At 40.3% G+C, this 26302-nt stretch overlaps 1 protein-coding gene across 1 annotated transcript in view; it reads left to right on the top strand.

The window, feature by feature from the left end:
* Positions 1-26302, top strand: part of Serinc5 (serine incorporator 5) — a 104347-nt gene that overhangs the window by 63689 nt on the left and 14356 nt on the right. The window contains exons 3-8 of the mRNA XM_046427794.1: positions 9550-9728; positions 10203-10285; positions 12103-12196; positions 19680-19891; positions 21597-21692; positions 23761-23887. Coding sequence (XP_046283750.1) covers positions 9550-9728; positions 10203-10285; positions 12103-12196; positions 19680-19891; positions 21597-21692; positions 23761-23887 — 791 coding nt within the window. The remainder of the gene's footprint in view (positions 1-9549; positions 9729-10202; positions 10286-12102; positions 12197-19679; positions 19892-21596; positions 21693-23760; positions 23888-26302) is intronic.

Raw genomic sequence — 26302 nt, 5'->3', positions numbered from 1 at the left:
TTTCCAGGATGGCCTGACCTCTGCCTCCCTCTCTTTCTTCACATTCCTCTCCAGGAGGGTATCCCTTCTAGATCTTTATCTCTAGTCCAGCTCTCTTTCTGGAATGCCCTGTTGAGCCCTCTGCCCACACTTCCCCTTGATACAGGCTCTCTAGTGCAACCTGCCATTAAGCGATTTACTGTCCCACTACCCCAAAACTGTTCAGTTGGCCTGCCAACCTTGAAACCAGGATTCCTAGTCCTGAGTTCCTCTACCTTTATTCACAGGCCACCTCTAATCAAACAGGACTGGCCATCCTTGGCCCTCAGTCTTCAAGGCTGTTGCCTCGTTCAAGAGCTACGTCATTCTTCACTGGGATTTGCTCCCGTGTCTCCTTCAAGATCAGTGACTAGGCCGGTTCTTTGCACATTCTGCTCCAGTTTTACCTGATTCCTCAGTGGAAGTTGAAATTCACTGAAGCCACTCTGGGTGTGTGGAAGAGCCCTTCTCTTCCCATCTTAGTCCTTTGTGAGTTGTCCTGTTTAGCAGTTGGATTGGAGTCATTTTCTAGCTGTTTAATCATGAGGACCATGAAAAGTGGAGCTGTGAACTCCCAGGGCAGTCCCTGTTGGGTGCTTGTTGAGACTCTGAAGACTTACTGTTTGGGAACATGAACATCCTGGTTTGAGAGGTGGCCAGGTCAGGTAAAACGAGACTCTAGAATTTTATTTATTTATTTTTCATATTTATTTATTTGGTTTTCGGCGGACACAACATCTTTGTTTGTATGTGGTGCTGAGGATCGAACCCGGGCCGCACGCATGCCAGGCGAGCGCGCTACCGCTTGAGCCATATCCCCAGCCCAGAGACTCTAGAATTTTAATTCCTCTTTTTGGCTTTTAGTAAGGACACAATGTAGACTTTTCTCTTAAAAAATGTTCAGAGGGCCGAGGCTATAGCTCAGTTGATAGAGTGCTTACCTTGCATGAAAAGGCCCTGGGTTCAATCCCCAGCACCACAAAAGCCTCATCCCACAATAAAGATATACTACTTAAAAAAAAATGTTCAGAGACCTAAACAAAAGAGAAGTGAGTACTGGTTGTTGTTACTGTATTTAAATAAGGCCCCCACATTCTTAAAAGGGCGAGGATGCTCACTTACTGAGCAAAGAACATTGGCTGTTTGTTGAAAGAGGTCCTCTGAGGGAGGGAGGAGGCTGGTTCAGTATTGTCTGTCACACATCTTTTGTCCACTGCTGGGTAACAGGCAGACCCCGAAATTCTTTACGGAGAAAATAAACCGTCCTGGAAGGTTTGAAGATGAGTGCACATCTTCAAGATGAGGGGCAAGGCTGACAAAGTGATGCTTCTCATCCCCATTTTTTTTTTTTTTCAAGTGAGGAATAAGCAAACAGAACTTGCAGATCTTGTTCTTCTAGTTTCAGTGGGTTTGATTTGTCACCCATGCTGAGCTGTCTAAGCTTAGTTTCACTGGATACACTAGAAAGTTGATACAGTGAAGTGAAAGAATAATTAGCTTTGCTAATATCATTTTCTTTTCTGAAGTCTACATTATAGAACCATGACTCTCCCCTTTCTCTCCATTTCTGTAAGAACCAATCCAGAGTCTATGCTTTTTTTCTAAGTTTGTAGCATCTGAGGCCCTTGGCCAACTATTCCTGCAGGCCTTTATGTAGCTCTGTCTGGGGGGCTTGGCTAAGCATCTCTTCTTTGTGGGCAGAATTGTATGGATCTTCTTCTAGCTTCCTTCTCCTCGAGCTTAATATTTGTATTCATGTTTTGGAAATGTTTTCCCAGAATCTTGAGTCAGATATACTTTGTTTTGGGGATGTCTGGGTTGTGAAAGATAGGTAGGTGGAGTTCTTGCAGATTCCTACTGTGGAAGGATTTATCTTATTGAAAGTTAGCCTTCATGAATCCCTTGGTAAAGTGAATAGAGTATGCTCTGAGCTTTGAGATGCCCAAAGGCCCCCATGTTTAGATTAGAATGTATCCACCAAACTGGGTGTGGTGGTGCATGCCTGTAATCCCAGCAGCTCGGGAGGTTGAGGCAGGAGGGTCTCAAGTTCAAAGCCAGCCTCAACATTTTAATAAGGTATTAAGCAACTTAGTGAGACCCTGTCTCTATCTAAATAAAATATAAAAAGGGCTGGAGATATGGTTCAGTGGTTATGCACACCTGAGTTCAATCTCTGGTGCCCCCCACCCCAAAAAAAAAGAATGCACCCACCAGTCTCCAAGGTCTATGCAGTGTACCCACCTCTGTCCTCTGGAAATTCTTTTTACATAATAGATAATGCCTCTGAATTAAGGAAGTTTACATAGTGATAACTATCATTTAGGAATGGTGGTAAGCACTTCACAAGGATTAGCTGATTTAATTCTCAGGTCAACTCCATGAGATTACTTCATTTTACAGATGGGGAAATTGAGACTGGGGGGAGGTGTAACTTGTCCAGGTTAGCCATGGAGTCAGGGTTGGAAGTCCATGTGAGCTGTTTATTCTTAGCTTGACGGTTTGTGGCTCTGAGGTTGGTTCCTCTGAGGGTTGGGAGGAAACCCCTTGCTCTCAGAGGCCTGCACAGAAACAACACAGGCTCAGTGTCAGCCTGACTCGTGGGCTATGTCCTTGGATGCCCAGACCAGACTTAAGAGGCGACACCCCCACGGTGTGGAATCTGTGTGTGATGTCTGTTTTCTTTTTCCAAAACTGGGATGGAGTTTGGAACAACAAATATTTAATCAGAGCAAATTCCTTTTGCTAAAATCCTGTCTGCTTATTCAACTAGGAGGTTCTTTGCCTAAAAACATTCACTACTTACTGAGTCACCCACAGAGCATAAAGGAGCCTTGGTTAGTAATTGGAGCAGAGAGTTATTTGCCTACTTTTATTCTGGATGAAATGTGCGATACCACATACTCATCCTTGGATGAGCCCAGGGGGTTCTGGGCATGGTTGGGGGGGCCTGGTGTAAACACAAGAGGGCCACGTCTGTTGGTGGTTAGAGGGAGAAGGAAAGGAGATCAGTGGTTTGGGGGTGGGAAGGTGGAGAAGGAGGGTAAAGGTGAAAGAGGGGCTGGTGTTGACAGAAAAGTTGGATCATAGTGCGAGGGGGGTGTTCTCATTCAGATGTGACTTGTTTGGGGTTAGAGTCCCTGAAACATGGATTTTGTGCCTGGGCCCCTGCTGCTTCAGTATCTGAAGATTTTTTTTTTTTTTTAACCATGCCAGATGCTCATCCACTTTACAGCACAGCTTAAAAGTTCAAACTCCTTCAGAGAGCACTCCTATGGCTTCCGTGCTCGGGGGTCTTTCTGTGTCTTTGTGTTCTGTCCTAATTGCTGCTGGGAAGCAATATCCAGAGCAGGTGTCCTCACTGGGCTGCCCCAGACTCCTGGCGAGGCTTCCACCTTTTCTGGTTGTGCCCCCCTCCATCTCGGATAGCAAAGTGTTCAAAGAGCCTTCCCCTCAATCCTTCACCTGTCAGGGCTGCCAACTGGGAATCCTACCTATAGAAATTATTTTATGCTGCCTGCCCCTGGTCGACCTTCTTTATCTACTACCAGTGGCCTTCAGACTTGCCCTTCTGCCTCACATCTGCCCCTTCCAAACAGCCCTCCACTTTGCACACAGATGTTCTAGCTTACCCAGTACTTGGCCCTTCCCTACAGAGTGGGGCCAGACTTCCAAGATGGCACGTACCTGGCCTTTCCCAACTAGACCATGTCTTCTCTCGGTTCCTCTCTTGCCAAGAATAAATGTTTTAGGATGTGTTTGTCCTATGCAATATTCACATAACAGTGGTCCACTTCACCTTTTGAATAGAGCCCTTGCTGCTTATTTTTCAAGGGACATGTTTTTCTTTCCCTCTTTTCTCTCTCCCCTTCCCTAACCTGGGGGTGGGGAACAAGATGAGTTATCTATGCTCCAGGAAAGAGTTGTCACCAGAACTAGGAAGTGACTCTCTCAAATTAACAAGTGAATTTCAACACACCTTCAGGGCATACCTGGGACCCTGTCAGGGAACAACTGAAATGTAGCCTTTGAAGAACTTTAAAAGCCCTCTGTTTTCTCTGATGGACAGAACCACAGCCTCCGAGACCAGAGTCCCCTGTGTTTCTCCTTTACTAGCAAAGCAATAAACCTTCTTTCTTCCTTTTTCTCAAAACCTCGTCTTCATTATTAAATTGGCATGAATTGGCATCAGGGACAAGGACCAAGCTTTCAGTAGTTTTCAGTCTAACTATATACCAAATATTATATGGGGCATACTTAACACAAAAATATTATTCATTTTTTTATCTGAAATTTAACTAGTTATTCTGCATTTGATCTGGAAACCCTGTATGTTGTGGGGGGTGTGTGTGTGTGTGTGTGTGTGTGTGTGTGTGTGTTTGGTATCATAGAGAAGTAAGTTCAAACTTTTCCTGAGGGTGGTATTGGGTGGCACTATAACCCCTGGGGAAGAGGTTAGGCTCCACCTTGTTCCTCCACATACATTCAGAGTCAAATTGTTAGGAAAATAAGTTTTATTTAAAGCCAGTTTTGAGTGAAGATAGAATCTTTTTGTCTCAAAAATTCCATCTTCAGAGACAAAAAGAAAGCTTTTAAAAGAGAAGAGGCGGCAAAATGGGACATCAGGCAGGACATAGCAGATTTGGTCGGCTGGTTAGACAGCTTGGGGAAGCAAGATGGGGGCAGCCTCCATTCTCAGCCATCTTGGCCTCTGGGCAGGGCCAGCCCCTCAGCCTCCACTCCAGCATGAGGAAGTTGCTCTCAGTTTTAGAGGGGTCCCCTACTTCAGTCTGTTTTAAGGGTTTGTACGGGGGGGAAGAAACTGGAAATCCACATGCAATAGAATGAAATTGAACCCCTATATCTCACCTGCATAAAACTCAACTCAAAATGGATCAAGGACCTAGGCATTAGACTAGAGACCCTGCAATTACTAGAAGAAAAAGTAGACCCCATTCTTCATCACGTTGGCTTGGGAATCAAATTCCTTAACTCCTCAACAAGACTCCTAAAGTGCAAGAAATAAATTAAGAATCAATAAATGGGATGGTATCAAACGGAAAGACTTCTTCACAGCAAAGGAAACAATCAAGAGCATGTACAGAGATCCTACAGATTGGGAGAAAATATTTACCACCAGTACTTCAGATGAGGCACCAATTTCCAGGATATATAAAGAACTCAAAAAACTTAACATCAGAAAAATAAATAACTCAATAAATGGGCCAAGGAACTGAACAAATACTTGACAGAAGAAGAAATATGACTGGTCAAAAAATATATGAAACAGTGTTCAACATTTCTAGCAGTTATAGAAAGGCAAATTAAAACAACTCTGATATACTGTCTCACTCTAGTCAGAATGGCAGTTATCAAGAATATAAGTAATAATAAGTGGTGGCAAGGATGTGGGGAGAAAAGTTCTTTCATACATTGTTGGTGAGACTGCAAATTGGTGTAACCGCTATGGAAAGAAGTATGGAGATTCCTTAGAAAACTTGGAATGGAACCACCATTTGACCCAGTTATCCCACCCCTTGGCATATATCCAAAGGATTTAAAAATAGCATACTACAGTGACACAGCCACATCCATGTTTATAGCAGCTCAACTCACAAGAGCCAAGCTATGGAAACAACCCAGGTATCTTTCAATGGATGAATGGATGAAGAAAATGTGGTATATTTTTTTCAATGGAATATTACTCAGCCATAAAGAAGAATGAAATTATGGCATTTGCTGGTAAATGGATGGAACTGGTGAATATCATATTAAGTAAAATAAGCCAATCCTAGAAAACCAAAGGCCAAAGTGTTCTCTCTGATTTGTGGATGCTAACCACAAACAAGGGAGATTGGGGAGGGGAATAATAGAAATCCATTGGATTAGACCAAGGGAAGAGAGGGGAGAGGACTAGGAAAGACAGTAGAATTGATTCATCATGATTTCCTAGCCTTGCATTTGTATACATGACCACAAGAATGGGAATCTAAATAGAATAGGTTATTCTTTATATATGCATATTCTGCCAAAATACATTCTACTGTCATGTATAGCAACAAACAACAAACAAAAAAACCACAGTAGCCGGTTCAAATAAATACAATGACATCTCTTTATGGCCTCCATTTTGCTCTGTTGTAAAAATATTTGCAGTTTTAGGAATTTTCTGGGAACAAAACATCAGACATTTCTTGACCGTCTTTCAGGTCTGTTCATGAGAATAGAGCTATACTAACGGGGTCTGAGACACAATGTATTCCTGCCCAAGCCTTTTATTTGGGAGTGTTTGGAAAAATGTTTCAAATTCAGACCTTTTTAGGGGGAGAGAATTCTTATTCCAAAGCCAGTTTAACTTAGCCTGGCTTATTCTTAAAAATCTTTGCTTGTTATTGTTTTAAAGTGCTTTTCTGGAGGAGAAACTAAATTCTCTTTCATGCTTTAATTTTACTTCCAGCTTTTGAGTCATAATTTCCCTTGGTGACATTTGTATTTTTTTCTTATGAATAACCGAGCAGCTACAATGTGATCTTTAACTCCTTTTCTGTTCTGAAGAGGGATCACCTTTGATGTTGATTAGAAGCAAGTTCTTTTTCAACTACTGACTGAATCGTTATTCTATGATATTCATAAAAGTGTGCTGCTTGTAGTAGGGAGCTACGCAGCCATGACTGGGAGAGCAGGGAAAAGAGAATAAAGGGCCACTGAAGTCGCACAGTGGCCCATTTAACAAACACTTGGAAGATAGGGTAAAAGCTCCCTCAGTCTTAATGACCATGACTTCATGATCTATTGTAACCAAGTCCAGGACTCTCCATTATTACCTAAACTATGTCACAACCCCCAGTCACCCCCAATCACCCTAGTGGCCAAAACATCAAGACCCTCACAAAACATGGTGAGGGCTATTCAAGGATAATGAACCAATTAAGGGAGCTGGATGGAGGCAAAAACAGGATGACCCAATTTCCTTAAAAACTCCTGCTCCATGGGCGCCACACCATTCTCTCTTGGACATGGCCCATATAGTTCCTGTGCTGTCAGTCAGAGGTCAGATGGGCCTGGGCGGGACTCAGTAACCTTCCCTGGTGTTACAGAGCTGGGGCCTTCTAAGAAACTGAAGCAGCATGAAGACATCCCCCCCACTTCAAACTCCAGTTCTTGCCTTCAAGTCAGAAAGATTTCACCTACGTCACTCAGGGTAACAGGCCTGAGTTTATTGAAGGGATAGGAAAAGGGAAAGGGGACACTTTCAAGGGAGATCGTGGGCCCTCTCCTGTACTCCAATTTTATTGGGGATCCCAGAGAAGTTTCCAGAGAGTCCTGCCCAAGTCTGCCTCTTGACTTTTGACTGACAGGAGGGTGATATGAGACTTTTAAGTCTTGACTGCCATGACAACTCTAGGTCACTTTGGCCCATTCTGACAGATTCTAATTGGATTCTTAATCATACATTCTTAGAGATTTTATGATTAGGAAGAATTATCCTTATTTCCCTGAGTTTCAAGATCTGGTCTGTAAAAAGGGTCACAAATATCTCCCCCTTAGGCCAGGCAGGACTGCAGATAAATTATTTTTTGGCAAAGAAAGCATTTGCACTTGTGTCCGCTAACACTGGGACTCCCAATCAAACAGAGGGCAGGAGGGGCGCTCCAGCCCTCTTTCTGAAGATCTGCTTTCTCTCTCAAGAGTGTTTCCTTTTCCCTTTCTAATAAATTCATGCCTGTTACTCCGAGCAACATGTCTGAAATCCTTCTGACATGATCGCAAGAATTGGGGTTTGGAGCGGGGAGCATGGCCTCAGTTTCCCAGCCAACCCCAGCCCTGTAACACTTGTTCTCTTTGTGGAAGATTTTGTAAGTTGTTATACCTTTTAAAAGGATAATTTAGCTTTATGTCTTGAAATTTTAAAATGTAGATACCACTTGACCCACTAATTTCTAGCTCAGTAGTCTAAGCTGCCTAAATAATGGCAGATCTGCAATGAGGCATGTCCAGCAATGTGTACTGAACCAGTGTCTGTAATAGCAGACAATAAATATACAAGACAAAATGAAACAAAAACCCCTTCACAGTAAAAATAGTCACTGTGGGAATGATCATCATCTTTATCTAGCCTTACTATAAAATATGATGGTTTAAAAAATGGGGTGGGATTACATATATTAACAGGCAAAGAGCTCCATGACTTACTGTTAATTTTGGGGAAAAATACCACAGAACATCATGTACAATATTTCCTCCCTTCCCTCCTTCCTTCCTTTTTCCCTCCCTCCCTTCCTCCCTTCCTCCCTTCATTCTTCCCTCCCTATCCTTCTTCCCTCCCTCTCCTTCCTTCTCTCCTTCCTATCTTTTGCCATGTTGAAGATCCAACCCAGGACCTCACTCATGCTGGGCAAGTTCTCTACCACTGAGTTACATCCCTAGCCCAAATATTTTATTTTAAAAAGCTATTCATATAATATATGTGTATATATGTATTATATATACCATATATGTATATATTATATATGTGTATAAATGTATTATAGATACACATATAATACATATGTATATGTATATTTAATACATATATACACATAATATATATGTATTATATATGTATATATTATATATATTATATATGTATATATTATATATATGTATTATATATGTATATATTATATATGTGTATATATATGTATTATATATATATATATCCTACCATATGTGTAGGATCAGATGAATGTATATGTGTGTTGTATATATGCATATACACAATTTTATATATGTGAACTAATAAAATTCTCCTATCCATGAGATTGTTTACTTTCCCAAGAAGAATGAGGTGTTAGTGAATGTAATCTCTCTCTTTTTGTTCCCTATATTTGTGCATTCAATAAAAATATAATCACGTATTACAAATGTAATGAAAATTCTGATGCTAAACTTCAGAAACCTTTGGAGCAAGTAAAAGCTAAGTGGTACTTTTTTTCTTTTGAAATATTTTTATTAGTTGTTGATGGACCTTTATTTTATTTACTTATTTATATGTGGTGTTGAGAATTCAACCCAGTGCCTCACACATGCTAGGCAAGCCCTCTACCACTGAGTCACAACCCCAGCCCCCTAAGTCGTACTTTTGAGAGTGCATCTTTAAAAAAGGATTCAGAGAAAATTAAGAAAAATTCTCCGGAAGATTTTCTTCCTCAATCTTCATCTTGTTACATACCTGATTCATTTCCACAGTGGATTTTGACTTCAGTCTGAATGAACATTCCCTGAGTCCCCTATCTGACCCAATCCCCACACTTGCTACTCCTGGCCTGTGATCGAACCCAGGTCCTCTTCACCACTGAGCTACACCCCCAGCCCTTTTTTATTGTTTGTTTTTGAGGTAGGGTCTTGCTAAGTTGCTCAGGTTGGCCTTGATCTTACAGTTTTTCTGCCTCAGCCTCCTGAGTAGGTGGTATTACAGGTGTGCGCTACTTACTAATCCTAGCTTTTCTAACCCCATTTTAACAGACAACTTTTCTACACTATTTTTTCCCTCAGATTCCTTTTTTTGAAGATATTTGCAAAGGCATTAAAGCTGGTGACACCTGTGAGACGCTGGTGGGGTACTCTGCAGTGTACCGAGTCTGCTTTGGAATGGCGTGTTTCTTCTTTCTCTTCTGCCTGCTGACCTTGAAAATCAACACCAGTAAAAGCTGCAGAGCCCATATTCACAATGGGTAAGTCCTCAGTCTCCCTGGGGTTGCTTTTTCCTTCCTTATATTAGGGATGGTGTTCCAGGGTCCCTTCTACTCCTGACAATGTTAACTGCTCTTCCTATAGTTGATCCTGATTTTGAGGAAAGTACAACTTCTGTTTGTTACCCAGTGGCCTTACAGTCAGAATGCTGTTTCTAACACCTGGTACCATAATGAGAAAGTCAATGGAGGCAAAGAGTTTATTTCTTGTACTAAGACCTTCCTCTGGGTCACTTCCAGTCCTGCAATGAAGTGGTGTTTTGCACAATTGGAGGCTGTTCCAAGCGTGTCTAATTATGAGAAAAGGCATTCTTCAGTCACTTAATTACTTCCCCTCGATTTGGAGAGAACATTAGCAATGGCAGAATCATGGGTTGACATGCCACCTTCCAAGAGGTCTTTTGTTCTCCTTTGAATATCATTTAAATGCATTTCCTCTCCTTTCCTCCCTCCCAGCTTTTGGTTCTTTAAACTTCTGCTGTTGGGGGCCATGTGCTCAGGAGCTTTCTTCATTCCAGACCAGGAGACCTTTCTCAAAGGTACAAATGGGGAGTTGGGGGGTGCCTGTTTATTTATTTATTTTTATCCATTTAGTGAAATTGTTCAAAGGCCTCATCCAGGAGGCCTTTGATATTTTGAACTACTGATTTTCTTGTGGCCTCAATCAATCAATCAATCTAGCCTTACCTGCCCACACTTTAGATCTCCTGCACCTCTTCTTGCCCCCCACTTACAGGCACTCTTAGGAGGACCTTTGTGTCTCTGTTGGCTGAAGATTTGAAATGATTATTTTAAGGTCATTGGCCTGAAGGGAAAATGAGTCACTTAAAATTTGTTTGGAAACCTGTTTGGCATGTCAGCTTGACCCCACCAGCCCACAGAGACCTCTCTCCTCCAGTAGTGCACAGGAAACAGAGCCTTTTAGCAGTGGAGGTGGGATACAGAAGGCATCTTCTAGTCTGTACTTGGGATGGAACCCAGGGTGCTTTACCATTGGCTATATCCCAGCCTTTTTATTTTTTATTTTGAGTCAGGGTCACACTGAGATGCTGAGGCTGGCCTCAAACTTGTGATCCTCTTGCCTCAGTCTCCCAAGTGGCTGGGGTTGCAGGTGTGTTTCAGGTGTGCACCCCTGTGCCCAGCACCTCCAATCTGTTTCTAAGCCTCCATCGAGTTAGGTTCCTTATTGACAGAACCCCACCAAACATCTTCTTTTTATTTTTTCTCTTCTTTTCTTTAGTACCAGAGACTGAACCCAGGAGCACTTTACCACAATATCCTCAGAGCTTTTTTATTTTTTAAATTGATACAGGGTCTGGCTAAAGTTCAGGGCCCAGGCTGACCTTGAATTGCAAAACTTCTGCCTCGGCTCCCATGTTGCTGAGGCAATATAGGCATTTGCCACCCTACCTGGTGAACCCACCTAATTCATTTAACACGAGGCCTGTAATCATAGCTATAACAGGGCCCCCTTCTCCATAGGAGCTAGGGTGGAAGGGGCTTGGGGACCCTGAATCTCAGTAGTTCAAAACACTCTGTTCAACTCAAATGGATTCACTTTTCTAAATTAAAATATTAAAAACTTTCACATCATACCAGTTCATAAGGAACAGCCCAATTCCCTCAGATAGGTCCACCTAAATTTTTAGGATCATACTAGTTTTTCATAAGAATATGTATCCAAGTCTTGCTTTTATCTGTAGATTTTTAGAGCTAGGTTTTATTCTCCAGAGTTACTTTTATGTATATTGAGCATGTTTAGGATAGTATATTTAGAATGAGAAGAGACCCAGCAGTCCTCAGCTCTGTTGTTTTCACGGACAAGTTGTAGCCCACGTGACATATTTCTTCACCCAAGGTCATAGCTTCTGTTTGGCAGAGCCAAAAGGAGAGCTCAGTTCTTGTCCCCCAAGTCTGAACCTCATTTCCTCCCTGGATACTGGTGACTCCTTAGCCAGTAAGAATTAAGCCCTTGATTTTTCTGGTGATGTGTGTCGTTGCTTTTAAATTGTGGGCCGCTGTGGATAGTGTGAATGACTGCATCTGTCAGTGTGTCTGGCAGTTTAGTGTGGAGCGTAAGCTTTGATGCTCCAGAGCCAAATGGCCTGTGTTCAAATCCCAGCTGTGCCTTTTACTGGCTTTGAGCCTTTGTTAACTCACACAGCCTCTCAGTTTTTTGTTTTTTTTTTTTTAAATCTGGAAAGCAAGAGAATTTAATAATAGTACCCCCCTTATGTGATTGTGTGGGAACGGAATGTGTCACAGGTACAATGAGTATTCAGTGAAAATTACTTCTTTCTTTTGAACTGAACACACGGAGTGCTTCTCATTGGCTCCTTGCGGTCTTCTTTTGCAGCCTGGCGCTACGTGGGAGCCTTCGGAGGCTTCATCTTTATAGGTATCCAGCTCCTTCTGATTGTGGAGTTTGCACATAAATGGAACAAAAACTGGTATGTGCTCTTATGAAAAGCTTCCAAGCCAGCTCGCTCATTGACTCAGAGAAACTGCCTGCTTCTGAGAAAGGCTCTGCCATGAGATGAGCAGTCTCTTTACAGCAAAAACAATCTGTGCCAGCACGTTTCCTTCACATCTGTGCTTTGGACCTCTCCAACATGGCCCCCACCCACCCTTTTTGCCTGTGTGTGATTCTAGGGCTTGAACTCAGAGCCTTACAGGTACGAGGCAAGCACTCTGCCACTAAGCTACCAATACTATTTTTCTGTCATTTCTGCCCTTTCCTCTTACACTTATTTTCTTCCCACTTTTTGATGTTCTTTTCCCCTGGACTCTCTTGTCAACCAGTGATGTAAGTTAGCCACACTGATCCCATTGCTGGTACCTGTTAGTTCCAGCTCTGCAGTTTTTGTGGTGGCTCTAAACATGGTTAGACTTCGTCTTTATCTTAGGCTTCTATCCTTATAATATTAAAAACAAAACAAACTACTATGGAGCTGAAGATTCATCTTCTGTAAAGTGTATGATATAGTATTTTTTTTTGTCTCATTCTTTCTTTTCTTTTTTTTTTTTGTTTGTTTGTTTGGTACTGGGAGTTAAATCCAGGGGTTCAACTATCACAAAGCTATATCCCCAGCCCTTTTTATTTTTTATTTTGAGACAGGGTCTTGCTGAGTTGCCTAGGCTGTCCTCCAAATTTTGCAGTCCTTACTGCCTCAGCCTTCTGAGTCACTGGGATTATTGGCATGTGTCAGTTTATTTCTCTCCTTTTAAAATATTGTGTGTGTTTTGCCAGGCATCGTGACACATGCCTGCAATCCCAGCACCAGCTCGGGAGGCTGAGGCAGGAGGATTCAGAGTTCAAGCCATCCTCAACAAAAGCAAGGAGCTAAGCAACTCAGTGAGACCTTGTCTCTAAATAAAATACAAAATAGAGCTGGGAATGTGGCTCAGTGGTTGAGTGCCTCTGAGTGCCTCTGAGTTTAATCCCTAGTATCTCCCCAAAATGGTAACCAGACAATCAACAGGCCAAGTTCTAAAGCCAAATTTATTCTCTTTGTGATTCTGGTGTTTTGTTTTTCTCTCTGATTTTGGACCAAGCGCTTAACTGCTTTCTCTTTTACTTTCTGTCTTAATTTCTTTGCAGGTCCCCACACCCCCACTGCTTTTTTTTTTGTACACTAGGGAGTGGACCCAGGGCCACAACCACTGAGCTACATCCCCAGCCCTTTTTAAATTTTGAAACAGTGTCTCACTAAGTTGCTCAGGCTGGCCTCTAACCAACCATCCTCCTGAGTATGTAGGATTACTGGTGTGTCCCACTGCACCTGGTTTTACTTTATTTTTGCTTCCAAAATAACCCCTTCTTACACCCAATAAGATTTTGGGTTTATTTTTTTGTAGATTTTGTGGGCATCATTTTCTTTTATACTGAATTTTGAAAAAAAAAAAAATCAGAAAGTGTCATGAATGAGTTTTTTTTTTTTTTTTTTTTTTTTTTTTTTAACTTGGGTAAGGCAAAACAAATACACTGTTCAAATTCTCTCAATATTTTTTTATTTTGAATATACTCTTCGGCTTGGTAGTTGTTCTTTTCTTCTGCTTTTGTATTTTAAAAATCAGATAATGAGATACGGTTGCAGGGATACATCAGTAAAAAGATAGTGTTAATAATTTATTATGGGCTGGGGATATAGCTCAGTTGGTAGAGTACTTGCCTTGCATGCACAAGGCCCTGGGTTCAATCCCCAGCATCACACATACACATAAAAATTAAAACAATAATTTAGTATTTGGTAAATATTAGATTAAACACAGTCAAATAAGTCCAGTTTTTAAAATGTTTACAGCATACTACATAGTCAAAACACACAGCACTATGGATGTTTTAGAATTTTTTAAAGTCTTAATCTCTACAATTATATGGATTTCCCAGTTGAGTCATACTGTAAAGTCATTGCATGCTTTCTGTGTTTTTAGTCTTCCTCAAAACCTAGTAATTCATGTTGTGGTCTCTCCTAGATCTTGTTTTGAGGCAATAGAGTTCTTATAAAACAAATCAAATGGGTGAACTGTAGTTTTATATCTCTCTATTTTCTTTCTTTCTTTTTTTTTTAAGAAAGAGTGAGAGAGAGAGAGTGAGAATTTTTTTTTTTTTAATATTTATTTTTTAGTTTTCGGCGGACACAACATCTTTGTTTGTATGTGGTGCTGAGGATCCAACCCGGGCCACACGCATGCCAGGCGAGCGCGCTGCCACTTGAGCCCACATCCCCAGCCCTGTATCTCTCTATTTTCTCTTCTGCACAGAAGAAACACCCATAATATGTTGGAAATGCATTTTAATTAATTAATATCATTCCCCAATAATTCTTTATTTTTTAAAATTTTTGGTACTGGGGATTGAACTCAGGGGCACTTGACCGCTAAGCCACATTCCCAGCCCTGTTTTGTATGTTATTTAGAGACAGGTCTCATTGAGTTGCTTAGGGCCTCACTAAATTGCTGAGGTTGGCTTTGAACTCTTGATCCTCCTGCTTCAACTTCCCGAGCCGCTGGGATTATAGGTGTGCGGCACCATTGTCTGGTCCAATAATTCTTGATGTATGTTCTTTCACTGTGACTTTTTTAAAGATAAAATAAGCATGTCATTCTAAAATTAGGGTACTTCATGGTAAAATATTAGCATCTTAAAGACTGAAGACCTGATTTGCCCATAAAATAGCCTTTCTCAGAGAATACTTATGCCTCTTCACTCTAACTTCAATGATTCCGAAACCATTTTCTGGGATTAATTATTATTATTATTATTTTTTAAATATTTATTTTTTAGTTGTAGTTGGACACAATACCGTTGTTTGTTTGTGTGTGATGCTGAGGATTGAACCCAGGGCATCGCGCTTGCTAGGCGAGCGCACTACCACTGAGCCACAACGCCAGCCCTGGGACCAATTATTGATGCCAGATTTTAACAGGCACTTTGGAAGAGTTTGGTTGTTTAAAAAACTTTCTAGAAACTACTCAGTAAGAATAGCTTAAGAGCTTTGAAACAAATAATGTTGCTGTTACCCTGACTTTGAGGCCAAAATCCCAACAAAAACCCTTTTTGTCAACACATTTGTAGTTGCTTTGTCTACCTAAGATTAGGAATAAGATAGGAAGCTTACTAATATTGTTCTTTTCTTTTATATCTATCTAATATAGTAGTCTTTTTGGTTTTGGGTTTTTTGTTTATTTTCTTTTGCAATCCTTGGGATCAAACCCAGGGTTTTTTATTTGTTTGTTTTGGTTTTGGGTACTAGGATTGAACCCAGGGACACTTTACCACTCCGCTATATCCCCAGCCCTTCCTATTTTTTTTTTTTTATTTTGAGACAGGATCTTGCTAAGGGGCTGTGGCTGACCTTGAATTTGTGATCCTTCCTCCTCAGCCTTCTGAGTTGCTGTGATTACTAGAGTGTGCAACCACACCTGCCTTCCTGTATTTTTAAAGAGAAACTCTTACAAGGTTAACCTAGAAAATATGCTTCTGATAGAACAACAAAAGTACTTTTCATTTTTTAAAAACTTTTTATTAGAGTATATAGTTTTGCATGGTGGTTGGATTCATTTTTTTAATACCTTTATTTTATTTATTTATTTTTATGTGGTGCTGAGGATCCAACCCAGTGCCTCTCACATGCTAGTAAGCACTCTACCACTGAGCCACAACCCCAGCCCCAATTGTTGGGCTCATTTTGACAAAATCATATGCACCTGGAATTTGATTTTAATCCCTATTTCCCCCATTTTTCCTTCCCTCCCTCCTATTCTTCTTCCTCTACTCAATTAATCTTCCTTTCGCTTGTTTATTTATTTATTTATTTTTGATTGGTACTTTCTACATATACATTAATGTGAAATTACCTGTGGTATATTCATATAACATGATTTTGTTACATTCATTCTGTATCTTTTCCCCTTTCCGGTTCTTGCTCCCTCCTGTTGTTCTCCTCCTTCTTCTTTTTTTTTTTTTTTTTTTTTTTTCAGTTGTGGATGACAGAATGCTTTATTTTATTTGTTTATTCTTAAGTGGTGCTGAGGATCGAACCCAGGGCCTCACAGGTTAAGCAAGCGCTCTGCCACTGAGCTACAGCCCCAGCCCAATCTCCTTCTTCTACTCCACTGATCTTTCCTATGTCTTTCTGACACCCAATCACACCCCCTCCCCTGCCTTCTTTCCCTTACTTTGCCTTAGCTTCCATACGTGAGAGAAAACACTTGACCCTTGACTTTTTGAGTCTGGCTTATTTCATTCAGCATAATATTCTCCATTCCTGTCCACTTACCAGCAAATGCCATAATTTAATTGTTCTTTATGGATGAGTAAAACTCATAGAGAACAATTAAATTATGGCATTTGTGTGTGTGTACCACATTTTCTTGATCCATTCATCCATTGACAGGTATCTGGGATGATTCCATTTCCATTTAAGTTTCGTTTCTTGTGAATATATTCAGAAGGAGAAGATCCCCAAAGCAGGAGGATAGAAATGCCATGGGCCTGGTGTGGTGACATACACCTGTAATCCCATCGGCCCTGGAGGCTGAGGCAGGAGAATCTTGAGTTCAAAGCCAGCCTCAGCAAAAGCAAGGTGCTAAGCAACTCAGTGAGACCCTGTCTCTAAATAAAATACAAAATAGGGCAGGAGATGTGGCTCAAGTACCCCTGAGGTCAATCCCCAGTATCCCCCCACCCCACAAAAAAAAAAAAAAAAGAAAGAAAGAGAAAGAAATGCCATGGACCTGGAAGCAGGAGAATGCAGATTTTAGTGTCCCTCATCCTCTAGCTTGCAGTTTCACTTTAGGTCGATTATTTGGCCTCTCTGACCTTGATTTAGGCGTTGTAAAATAATGTGATGGGTTAACCTAGATGTTTAAAAATGTTTTTCTAGCTCCAATTTTGTACAAATAGGTAGTATATTCACATATTTCTAAATATACTGATCTTAAATTCACTCTCCTGGTTTAGTTTAATTTTAACCCTACCTTAAGCCGGAACCCTGCTGACATCCCAGCCTGATGCCCGCATGCTGCTAAGGTTGCCTGGTTCTTTTCTTTTCTCCATCTCAGTGCTTTGCATTTAGCCAGAGTATTAACTGTGTGCCAGAAAGCACTGTGGTTGGCATGGAGAGTATAAAGATAAATAGATCACAGTCCTTATTTGGGCTGTCTCCAAAAACAAGAGGACATCAGGAGGACCAAATGAAGTTGGAGTAGCAGGATAGCAGCCTCTCTGTTAAGATTACCACCAAAAGTGATTTTTAAAAACAGGTGACAGTCTTGGAAGTGAACACCTATCATTTTCTATGCATCATTCTTGACAGTGGCAGTATTACAGGGAATACAACCGGGGCTTGTCCTGTGGAACTTAATATTGTCCTGAGGGGAGATAGACATCAACACAGAATCAGGCAAATAGGCAATAGGTACACGGGTGAAAAATAAAGCTGCAGAGGGCTTGGGAGAGGAGGGCAGGCTATCCTTTTGTGAATGAGAGCCTGGGGCAGGACTCAGCTTGAGCTTAAACTTGCTGGATGCCTTTAAGGAGCAAAGGGGCATCCACCATGGCTGGGACCCAGAGGTAAAGGAAGCATGAGGGAGATGAAATCATAGCCGGCTCTGGGCCAGATTGCTGTGCCTTTAGGGGTTTTAGTGTTTAAGTAAGATGGGACTCCCAGGGGTTTTGAAGGTGAGGAATATAATCTAATCTGTTTTTAAGATCAGGGAGGGTCACAGGTGCAGGTAAGGAGGCCCCTGGGTGATGATTCAGGTGAGAAGGAGGTAGCTTGGAGAAAGGTGGCAGCAGCAGTTGGATTCTGGTATAATCTGAAGATGGAACTAGTGGAGATGGCTCTGGTGTGGGGGAGGGGCAGGGAAAGTCCAGCGTGACTGTAACTCTTTATTCTGTTTCTGCCCTGCCTTCCTCCCAACAATGGCAGATTGCAATTGCTGTTCTTTGAGACTGGGAAGATTGCACGTGAGCATGTTTGGGGGAGGGAGGCGCACACACAAGGAAATTGGCCTGGATATGCTGAGTTTGAGATGCCAATCAGAACGTTCAGTGGAGACATTGAATAATATGAGTCTGGAGTTCAGGGGACAGGTTAGGGCTGAAGATTAAACTTTGGGAATATAAATCTGAAACTATAAGAAAATTCTTCATATACAAATAACATCTAGTGGAGAAAAAGTCAGACCCTCCTACCCACATACCAGTCAGCCATGGTCACCTTTTTATGTATAATTCACTCTGTGTCCTTCCATTATTGTTTGGTTCTGTAATTTACCCCCCTTTTTTGAGTCTCCTTTTCTCTCATTTCCTTCATGTGCTTTTTATGTTTGAATAATTCTGTGACATTCCTGGCTTAGTTTCAGGAATACGATGGTCATTATCATTTTGGCCTTTCCTTCCTGTTTTCCTTGTCTCTGGCAGCAGTAACTTTTCCATCATTAAAAATTTTAGCTGGGTTGTTTGAACACTTTCCAGTTTCATGAAAACGTTAAGCGAGTTGCTTTCTGAGTTACAGTTCAGGAGAATGTGGTCACAGAGAGGAATTGAGTCATGAGGCAGATGACAGTGATTCAATCCAGTCACCCTGATGTTCTCTCCTCCATTCAGCATTTAGAAACAATCTTCTTTGTTTTAAATAATTTCTGTGAATTTAAACCATCTATTTTTCCTATCCCTTTATTAATACTATATATATATATATATATATATATATATATTTACCCACACATGTACATATCTCTTTATTAATACTATATATATAGCATTAATTCTTCAAAGGAGTTTGTTTATGGTTCATACCAGTAAATTTTTTCTTTGCCTGATTGCATTTACTTTTTAAAAATGCCCATTTCTTCTTTAATATTTTCTGATATTATTTTCCAATCCAGTTGCCAATCCTCCTTTTAGTACAGCGAGAAAGGAGCTGGGGCCAGCCAGACTTGCTTCAAATTGGCTTTACCTTAGCGGAGCTGCTGACAGTTCTTGGAGCAAGCAACTGTGGCAGATCTGGATTCTACATCTATAGAGAAACTTGAAGAGAACCTCAGGGAAGAGCCACCCTTGCCTCCTACCTTAACACTTCTAGCACCTGTGCCGGGACATTTCACACGTAGAGTAGAGACGTTAGAATAAACTCTATGGGTATTCTTCCCAGTCCATGAGTATACTTGAATCAGAAAATGAAATTCTTTCAGTATTTAGAGAAAATTCCTACTCTGAACCAAGAAGTTCACATATTTACAGGAACTTTCTAGCTGTGATGGAGCATAATCATTGCTAAAAGGTGTCTCTTGACATGGAATGGTGGCCTTGATGGGACTTGGTGGCATTAGTTAATGCCCGAGGGATGGAAAACATGCAAGAGTGGAGGTCTTCACTGATTTGTCTTCTCTCTCCTCTGTTTTACCCACTTCCTGGAGAAACAGGACTGCAGGCACCACCAGTAACAAGCTGTGGTATGCCTCTCTGTCCCTGGTGACTCTCATCATGTACTCTGTTGCCGTCGGGGGTTTGATTGTGATGGCAGTATTTTACACACAGAAAGTCGGCTGCATGGAGAACAAGATTATCCTGGGATTAAACGGAGGCCTGTGCCTGCTTATTTCAATGGTAGCCATCTCACCCTGTGTCCAGAATCGTAAGCACACTTTTTTTTTTCTTTTCTTCCACGTTTCTAAATGTCTTTGAACAAACTCAGTGGGGTTTTGTGAAACCAGGGCCATTCTTTAACCTACTGTAGATGGGTCAGCAGTAGGAGGGATGGGGTGCCAGTCTCCTCTTCATGTTCTGTACCTGTGATAACCAGGTTTACCTGTGGCCAAAAAGGTAAACTTAATGAACTTAATGAAGGAGGCTTTAAATGGAAGTGTACTTAGAGTATGTTAAGCAAGTTGTTTATGAGTTTTGTCTGTGACCTCTGGGTGAAACTTAGGTGATGGGCTCTGGAAGGAGCTGTTTCTGGGGTCATCTTTCACACAAGGCTGTGGAGATAGCAAGGACAGTGTGGTCTAGGCTTCAGGAAGTAGGAACTCCTATCCCGGCAGCAGCTGGCCTTGTTAGCTAACCTTCCTCAGGCCCAGGCTCTTCTTCAAGGAAGTCAGCAGAAACATGGGAGCCTGACCTTGCTTAGGGTGTTTCAAAGCCCCAAAGGAATAGGCCACGTGGTTTGAAAATTGCTTCAGAAAGTAGAAGTGTGAATTGTCATTTGTACGTTACCTCTGATGTCTCTGATGTTTTCTCTTTGGGTTAGAGAGATGTTCCTGGTCTGGTGTTTCTTGTAGTGATCTCATTGTATAGATGTTTCACATGCATAGGACATTCAGATTTCCAGGTAGGAAAAGACAAATACGGACAGTAAGTTTGCAGCCCACTTGAATCCTTTCTAAAACAGTGATCAAACTCTTGGCGTTTAGATTAAAATCTCTTTTGGGTTAAACCCTACCTTTTGAAATAGGTTTAACATTTTGAAATATTTGGTTTAATGCCATTAGTTGCTAAGTCAGGTCTTATTCTCAGGCCAAAGAGCAATATTATAAGTGAGTCTATTTCTATACCTTTATGGATAATTATAATTCAAGAATGATCATTTTGGAAACAAATTTAACCAGAGGGAAGGCTGAATATTTTCATGTCAACAGATAGTTGAAAATTTTACCAAAAAAGAGAAAATCCCTTGGCACATACTGGTTACTCTGAATGATCCAAACACAAAGTTTTAATTTAAATATTATAACTTTAAAACTCTTCTCCCAGTGAATATCAAGCCTCATACCTTTCTTCTTTAGCCTGGACTATCTTTTGTACTCATTTAGTGTGCCCCACCACTCCCCCTTTTTTTTTCATTGACAGATAAGGTATTGTGTGTGTGTGTGTGTGTGTGTGTGTGTAGGGGTGGGAGGGTTTGCCATCTTGGACTACAGAGTATCTAATAATCTTGTAGAATCATCCAGGATGCACACCCTGAGAAATCTGTCTTATTTACTCTGCTAAATTATGTGGTGTCACAAAATAATGGTGGTAATTTTTTTTTTTTCCTGATCTTGTGGTTTAAGAACTAAAGTTATAAACCTCAGGGGAACTAAGCAGTGTGTTTATGGATAGTTACAACTTTGATAAGGTGTTGGTGGAGAACTTGGCAGAATTTGGCATGTCTGAAATAGCAGCATTAGGCTGGGTGTATAACTCCCTCCCCCTGAATTTTAAGTTCTATATGGGAAACACATTATATATGTCTTTTCTCTCCCAGAGGTGCGCCTTCAAGTTGAAAGAATGTAATTGGGGCTGGGGCAGGGGGAGGGGGCCTATTAAGACTGATCTTCACTCTGTCTCTTGTCATTTTCTAGGTCAGCCACATTCTGGGCTGCTGCAGTCAGGGCTCATCAGCTGCTACGTCACATACCTCACTTTCTCAGCTCTGTCTAGCAAACCTGTAGAAGTAGGTAAGCCAGCCTTGTTAGAAGCACGTGTCTGTGGTGTGAATATATTCATGAGCTGTTGTTAAAATATCCAAGATTCAATAAATCAAAGATGATGATCTAGACTTTTTCAAGAAACAAAGTCTTTGACTTGGGCTATAATGAAAATTCCTTCTTCTGGGTCTTCTTGCTGTTAGTCTATTTTGTATTTTGCTGCTGTATTGTTCTCAAGGAATTTTTTTTTTTTGCTTTATTTATGTTTCTAGTTGGTTATTAATTTTCTTTAGGAGCTTATTTCTCTGTAACAGAGACAAAATGGAAAGATATGGCAGGAGAAAGAAGCAGAATACAGGATTTTAATCCAGATCCACCACTTGTTGGTGGGTGACCTCAACTGCTCATCTTAAATGACATTTATTTACAGAGACAGCAGAACATAGTGGTTAGTGTGATCTTTGGAGTCAGACTGCCTGGGTTTATAGTTTGGTTCATTAGAGTGCTTTTAAGAATTTAGTGAGAATGCTCTCAAGTTATATATATCAATCACTTAGAACCATTCCTGGCTCATAGTAGGTTCTATGTAAGGGTTAGTTGCTACTATTGTAGAATTGTGGATTATTTAAAAAGGGGTTTTAAGCTAAAAACACTCATATCCTGTGATATTAATATAGACTCCTAAGAATTGCCAGTAAAGGATCAAGTTTTCTTTTTGATTTCAAGCTCATTATATTTTATCCTTACCTTTATTACTTGTGATATACATACACACAACACATAAGAATATGTGTGTTTGGGGCTATGTTTCATCTTATATTAAATGAGTAAATATAGTCTCTTTAGAAAATTGAAGTCTTTTAAATTTTGAAAGCAAAGGCAATGATAATTTTGAAGGTTTTAGCATATATGGATACTATTTTTGTGAATTGCCTTTATAGCTATTTATAATGAAAAGTGATATAATTAGAAGTCTTACAGTAAGTTTAGACTATTCTAGATTTAATTTTTAAAAAAGAAAAGGGCCTATTTTGATTCTATATGTTTATTTAAATCCATTTCTCTTTCAGGTTTTCTTTTATGACTGTATATTAATCTCCAGTTTTTACTTAATGGGACTTTTGTTTGTATGTTAATCTCGTTTTTACTTAATGGGATTTTTGTTTACAGTATTTTTAAAATAGCAAATATCACTTAAAAATAGCAAAACACATTTATTTCTTCAGGTGGCACCACTTAAATAGAAAAGTTATAGTTTGTTCAAAAATTTTCATTGGCCTAAGGATAAAGAGGTTTTTAAACCACAGCAGGATAGACAAAAAGTAAATAACCACTGGTGGTAATGTTATAGAAATCTTTTTTTTTTTTTTTTTCTCATTAGTACCCAGTATTGAATTCAGGGCTGCTTAACCTCTGCGCCACATCCCCAGCCCTTTTATATATATCATTTGGGGATAGAGTCTCACTGAGTTGCTTAGTGCCTTGCTTAGTTGCTGAGGCTGCCTTTGAACTTGTGATCCTCCTGCCTCAGCCTAGGGAGCTGCTGGAATTAATTATAGGTGGGTGACACTGGGCCCCACTTACAGAAATCTTTATATGTAGCCTTTCACATTTTTTCAAAGTTCAGACCTAAGTTATAGACCAAAAGAGGTCAGGACCTTTGTGTTACCTACATAAATTGACCTCTCTGGTTTAGGAGCCTGGGCCAGGAGGCTTATACTGCTCCTGTGAGTTAGTTGTGACTGGCCTCAGCACCCTGCCCCTCTGTCTTCAGCAGCTCCCAAATCAAGTGAAAAATGGATCTGACTTTTTCTTTTCAGTATTGTTTGAAGAGTACTAAAAAAGAGAAAGTCTCTTCAATTATTCCCTTTAGCAATAATCTGGAATGTGAGAGTCTCGCTCCAAGTGTTTGCCAATGTGGAAGAGTGGTGCATTGAAATAACAAAAATCTAGTCTGAATAGACTTGGCGATACAGTAGAAGGTTCCAATGATTAAGGAATCACACTAGAGTTACCTGAATTTTCCCCAAATGAATGCTGTTGTGAATTACAATAGGCTTTTCTAATTGAACTCTTATTACTTTGTTTTCTGTACAAGCTCTGGATGAACATGGGAAGAATGTTACCATTTGTGTGCCCAACTTTGGTCAGGACCTATATAGAGATGAAAACTTGGTGACTACGCTGGGTACTATCCTCTTGATTGGGTGCATCTTATATTCTTGGTAAGTCTTAGGAGTTCCTTGAGGCCAATTTGCAGACTTTGAAATTATAAGAAAAGAATTTAAATAAGTTTCAGCACCCGTGAAGCAGCAAAACAAATACCATCTGAAGAAGGGAGAAATGGCCAGAAGTAACAAAGAGATACAATGTGAACTCTCCATGTTGGAACTGTTTACCTTACTTGTATTTATTGGGGTAAGTAAGAATAAACACACAGTATATTGTAGTAATGTTACCTAATGCCCTTTAAAAGACAGTTGAATATTAGTTGCTATAGCATTCTTGAAGAGCAAGGGAACAAAAAGGAAGAGTTAGTGTATTGCCAGAATATTCTGGCAACTTTTTTAATTCAAGGGAAATCGCATTTGTTCTGTTGTTGCTGAAAGAGTACAGCGCTCTGCATACATGGTCATTCTGTGCATTCTGTCCTGGAAAGACAGGAAATATCCTTTTTTAATGCTAAAACCCACAGTATTGTGAGTAGGTAAGGCAGCCCCTCCCAGAGTAGATGCCTTTCAGATGCTCATGTGGAAAAAACCTTCTACTTTGAAAGGGTTTCAAAAATGCTAGGGAAAGAATAGTCAAGGATAGGAATGGCTTCTTACATATTTCATTGACAATTAAGCTTCTTTTTGACAGTAACTTTTTCACAAGTAGGTTTTACTTCTGTGTGTTTTATAAGTTGTTTGTTAATGTTTCAGCGTATAAGAATTTCACCTTGCTGTGGGCACATTATATCTTCCTTTTACTGAAACTAAACGGTCCTGGTGGTGATAGAGTGTGTAAACAAAATGTCATTCTGAGCATGTTGGCACTTTTTCTCACTACTCTTACTGTTAGAAGGGGGCCCACAAGGACACAGGCCAGAGTATGTATCAGCCAGAGAACACTTGTTATGTTGCAGGTAGTTAGAATGATGGTGGTCTAATATTGGTCCTTAGTCTGTCCCATAGTGACAGAGTCTCTTTGTTGCAGCAGAAGGGACCATAATGGCCACTTTCTGTGCTTTCTTTTGTATTTATTCCACACATTGTTCACTGAGTACCTGCTTTCTACAAATTAGCAAATGGAATTCAGGCCCAATTCAGTGGAACATTTGAAAATACCCATAAAGTTATGGAGATTTTGAATTCTGATTCTTGGCTCTTCCTTCCTTGAGTAAGCTTTTCCTTCCTGAGTCTGTTATTGTTGGGCTTTGAGGGGAAATGGCAGCAACAAGCTCAATTCATGATTTTTCACTGAGTTGTTTTCTGTATTGGCAGGCAAAATGCTTGTAAATCAGGGGAAGAAAAGTAGGTTACTAAACCGCATATCCACTTTTAAAATAAAATATAGCTGTATCTACACATGTAGGAAAAAATCCAGAAAGAAAATAAACCACTTATAATAATAGTGGCATTAGAGATAACTGGTATTTCTCCCTGCCCCCTTTTTATTCTTAACAGCTTTTTTTTTTAATAGTGAGATAGCATATCTTTTTAATTTTTGTATTACAAAAAATAAAATAAAAAATACAAAGGTATTTTACAACGTAAAACCTTATGTTTTGTTTTGGTACTGGATGGTGAATCCAGAGGTGCTTTACCACTGAGCCACATCCCTAGCCATTTAAAAATTTTTTAATGTTTTTATTTTGAGACAGAGTCTCACTAAGTTGCTTAGGGCCTTGCTAAGTTACTGAGGCTTCTGAGCTGCTGGGATTACAGGTGTGTTCTACTCTACAGAGCAAAACCGGGCTGGATGGTCAATGGGTTATGGGATGGGGGGTAGTTTACCGCTTAGACAAAATAGAATTTGAATTTACTATAAAAAAAGATAGCAAAGATTTTACTTAATGTGTTGTGTAAAATTACCACGTGGAATTGGAGTTATTTTACAGCATGGAATTTTCACTCAATCACATCTTGGGTTTTCTAGTAAGCATAAAGAATCACTTTTTAGCCACCCTTGAATCTGCCCTTGAGTGAGAGATGATACATAAAATGTCTCTTTCAAAATTAAGGCATTACAATGGAAGTCAGGCAGGGCTAATCTGATATTCACCAAAGATGTCAATTTTCAAAGCTGACAGCTACCATTTAAAATCTGTCTAAATGCCAATAACAAAGCTTATTAAATGCCATGAATTAAACTGTAAAACTGTAGTAGCCAATGGAGTGATGAGATATAAAATAGCAGCTCACACAAAGTGGAGCTGAGGGTAACCAGCCTACTCTGTGAGATGTTTCTTTAACCCAGAGGCATGAACACGCTCGGTGCAGATGGACAGTTTATTCCTCTCAAGAGTGAGTGAAGTGCCATATGGGGGTCTGATGATTGATGTTTGCTGTAATTACTCACTGTAGCCCCAGGAGGCGTCAGCTTTGAGAAGGCTCTAAACAAATCACAAATCCGTCTAAACAAATTACAAACCGGCC

Source organism: Marmota monax, unplaced genomic scaffold (assembly GCF_021218885.2).
Source record: "Marmota monax isolate L192 unplaced genomic scaffold, Marmota_monax_Labrador192_F-V1.1 WCK01_AAM20220418_F8-fsc00018, whole genome shotgun sequence".
NCBI lineage: Eukaryota > Metazoa > Chordata > Mammalia > Rodentia > Sciuridae > Marmota > Marmota monax.
Note: the sequence above shows the minus strand (reverse complement) of the source record. Positions and strands in the feature narration are given on the sequence as shown.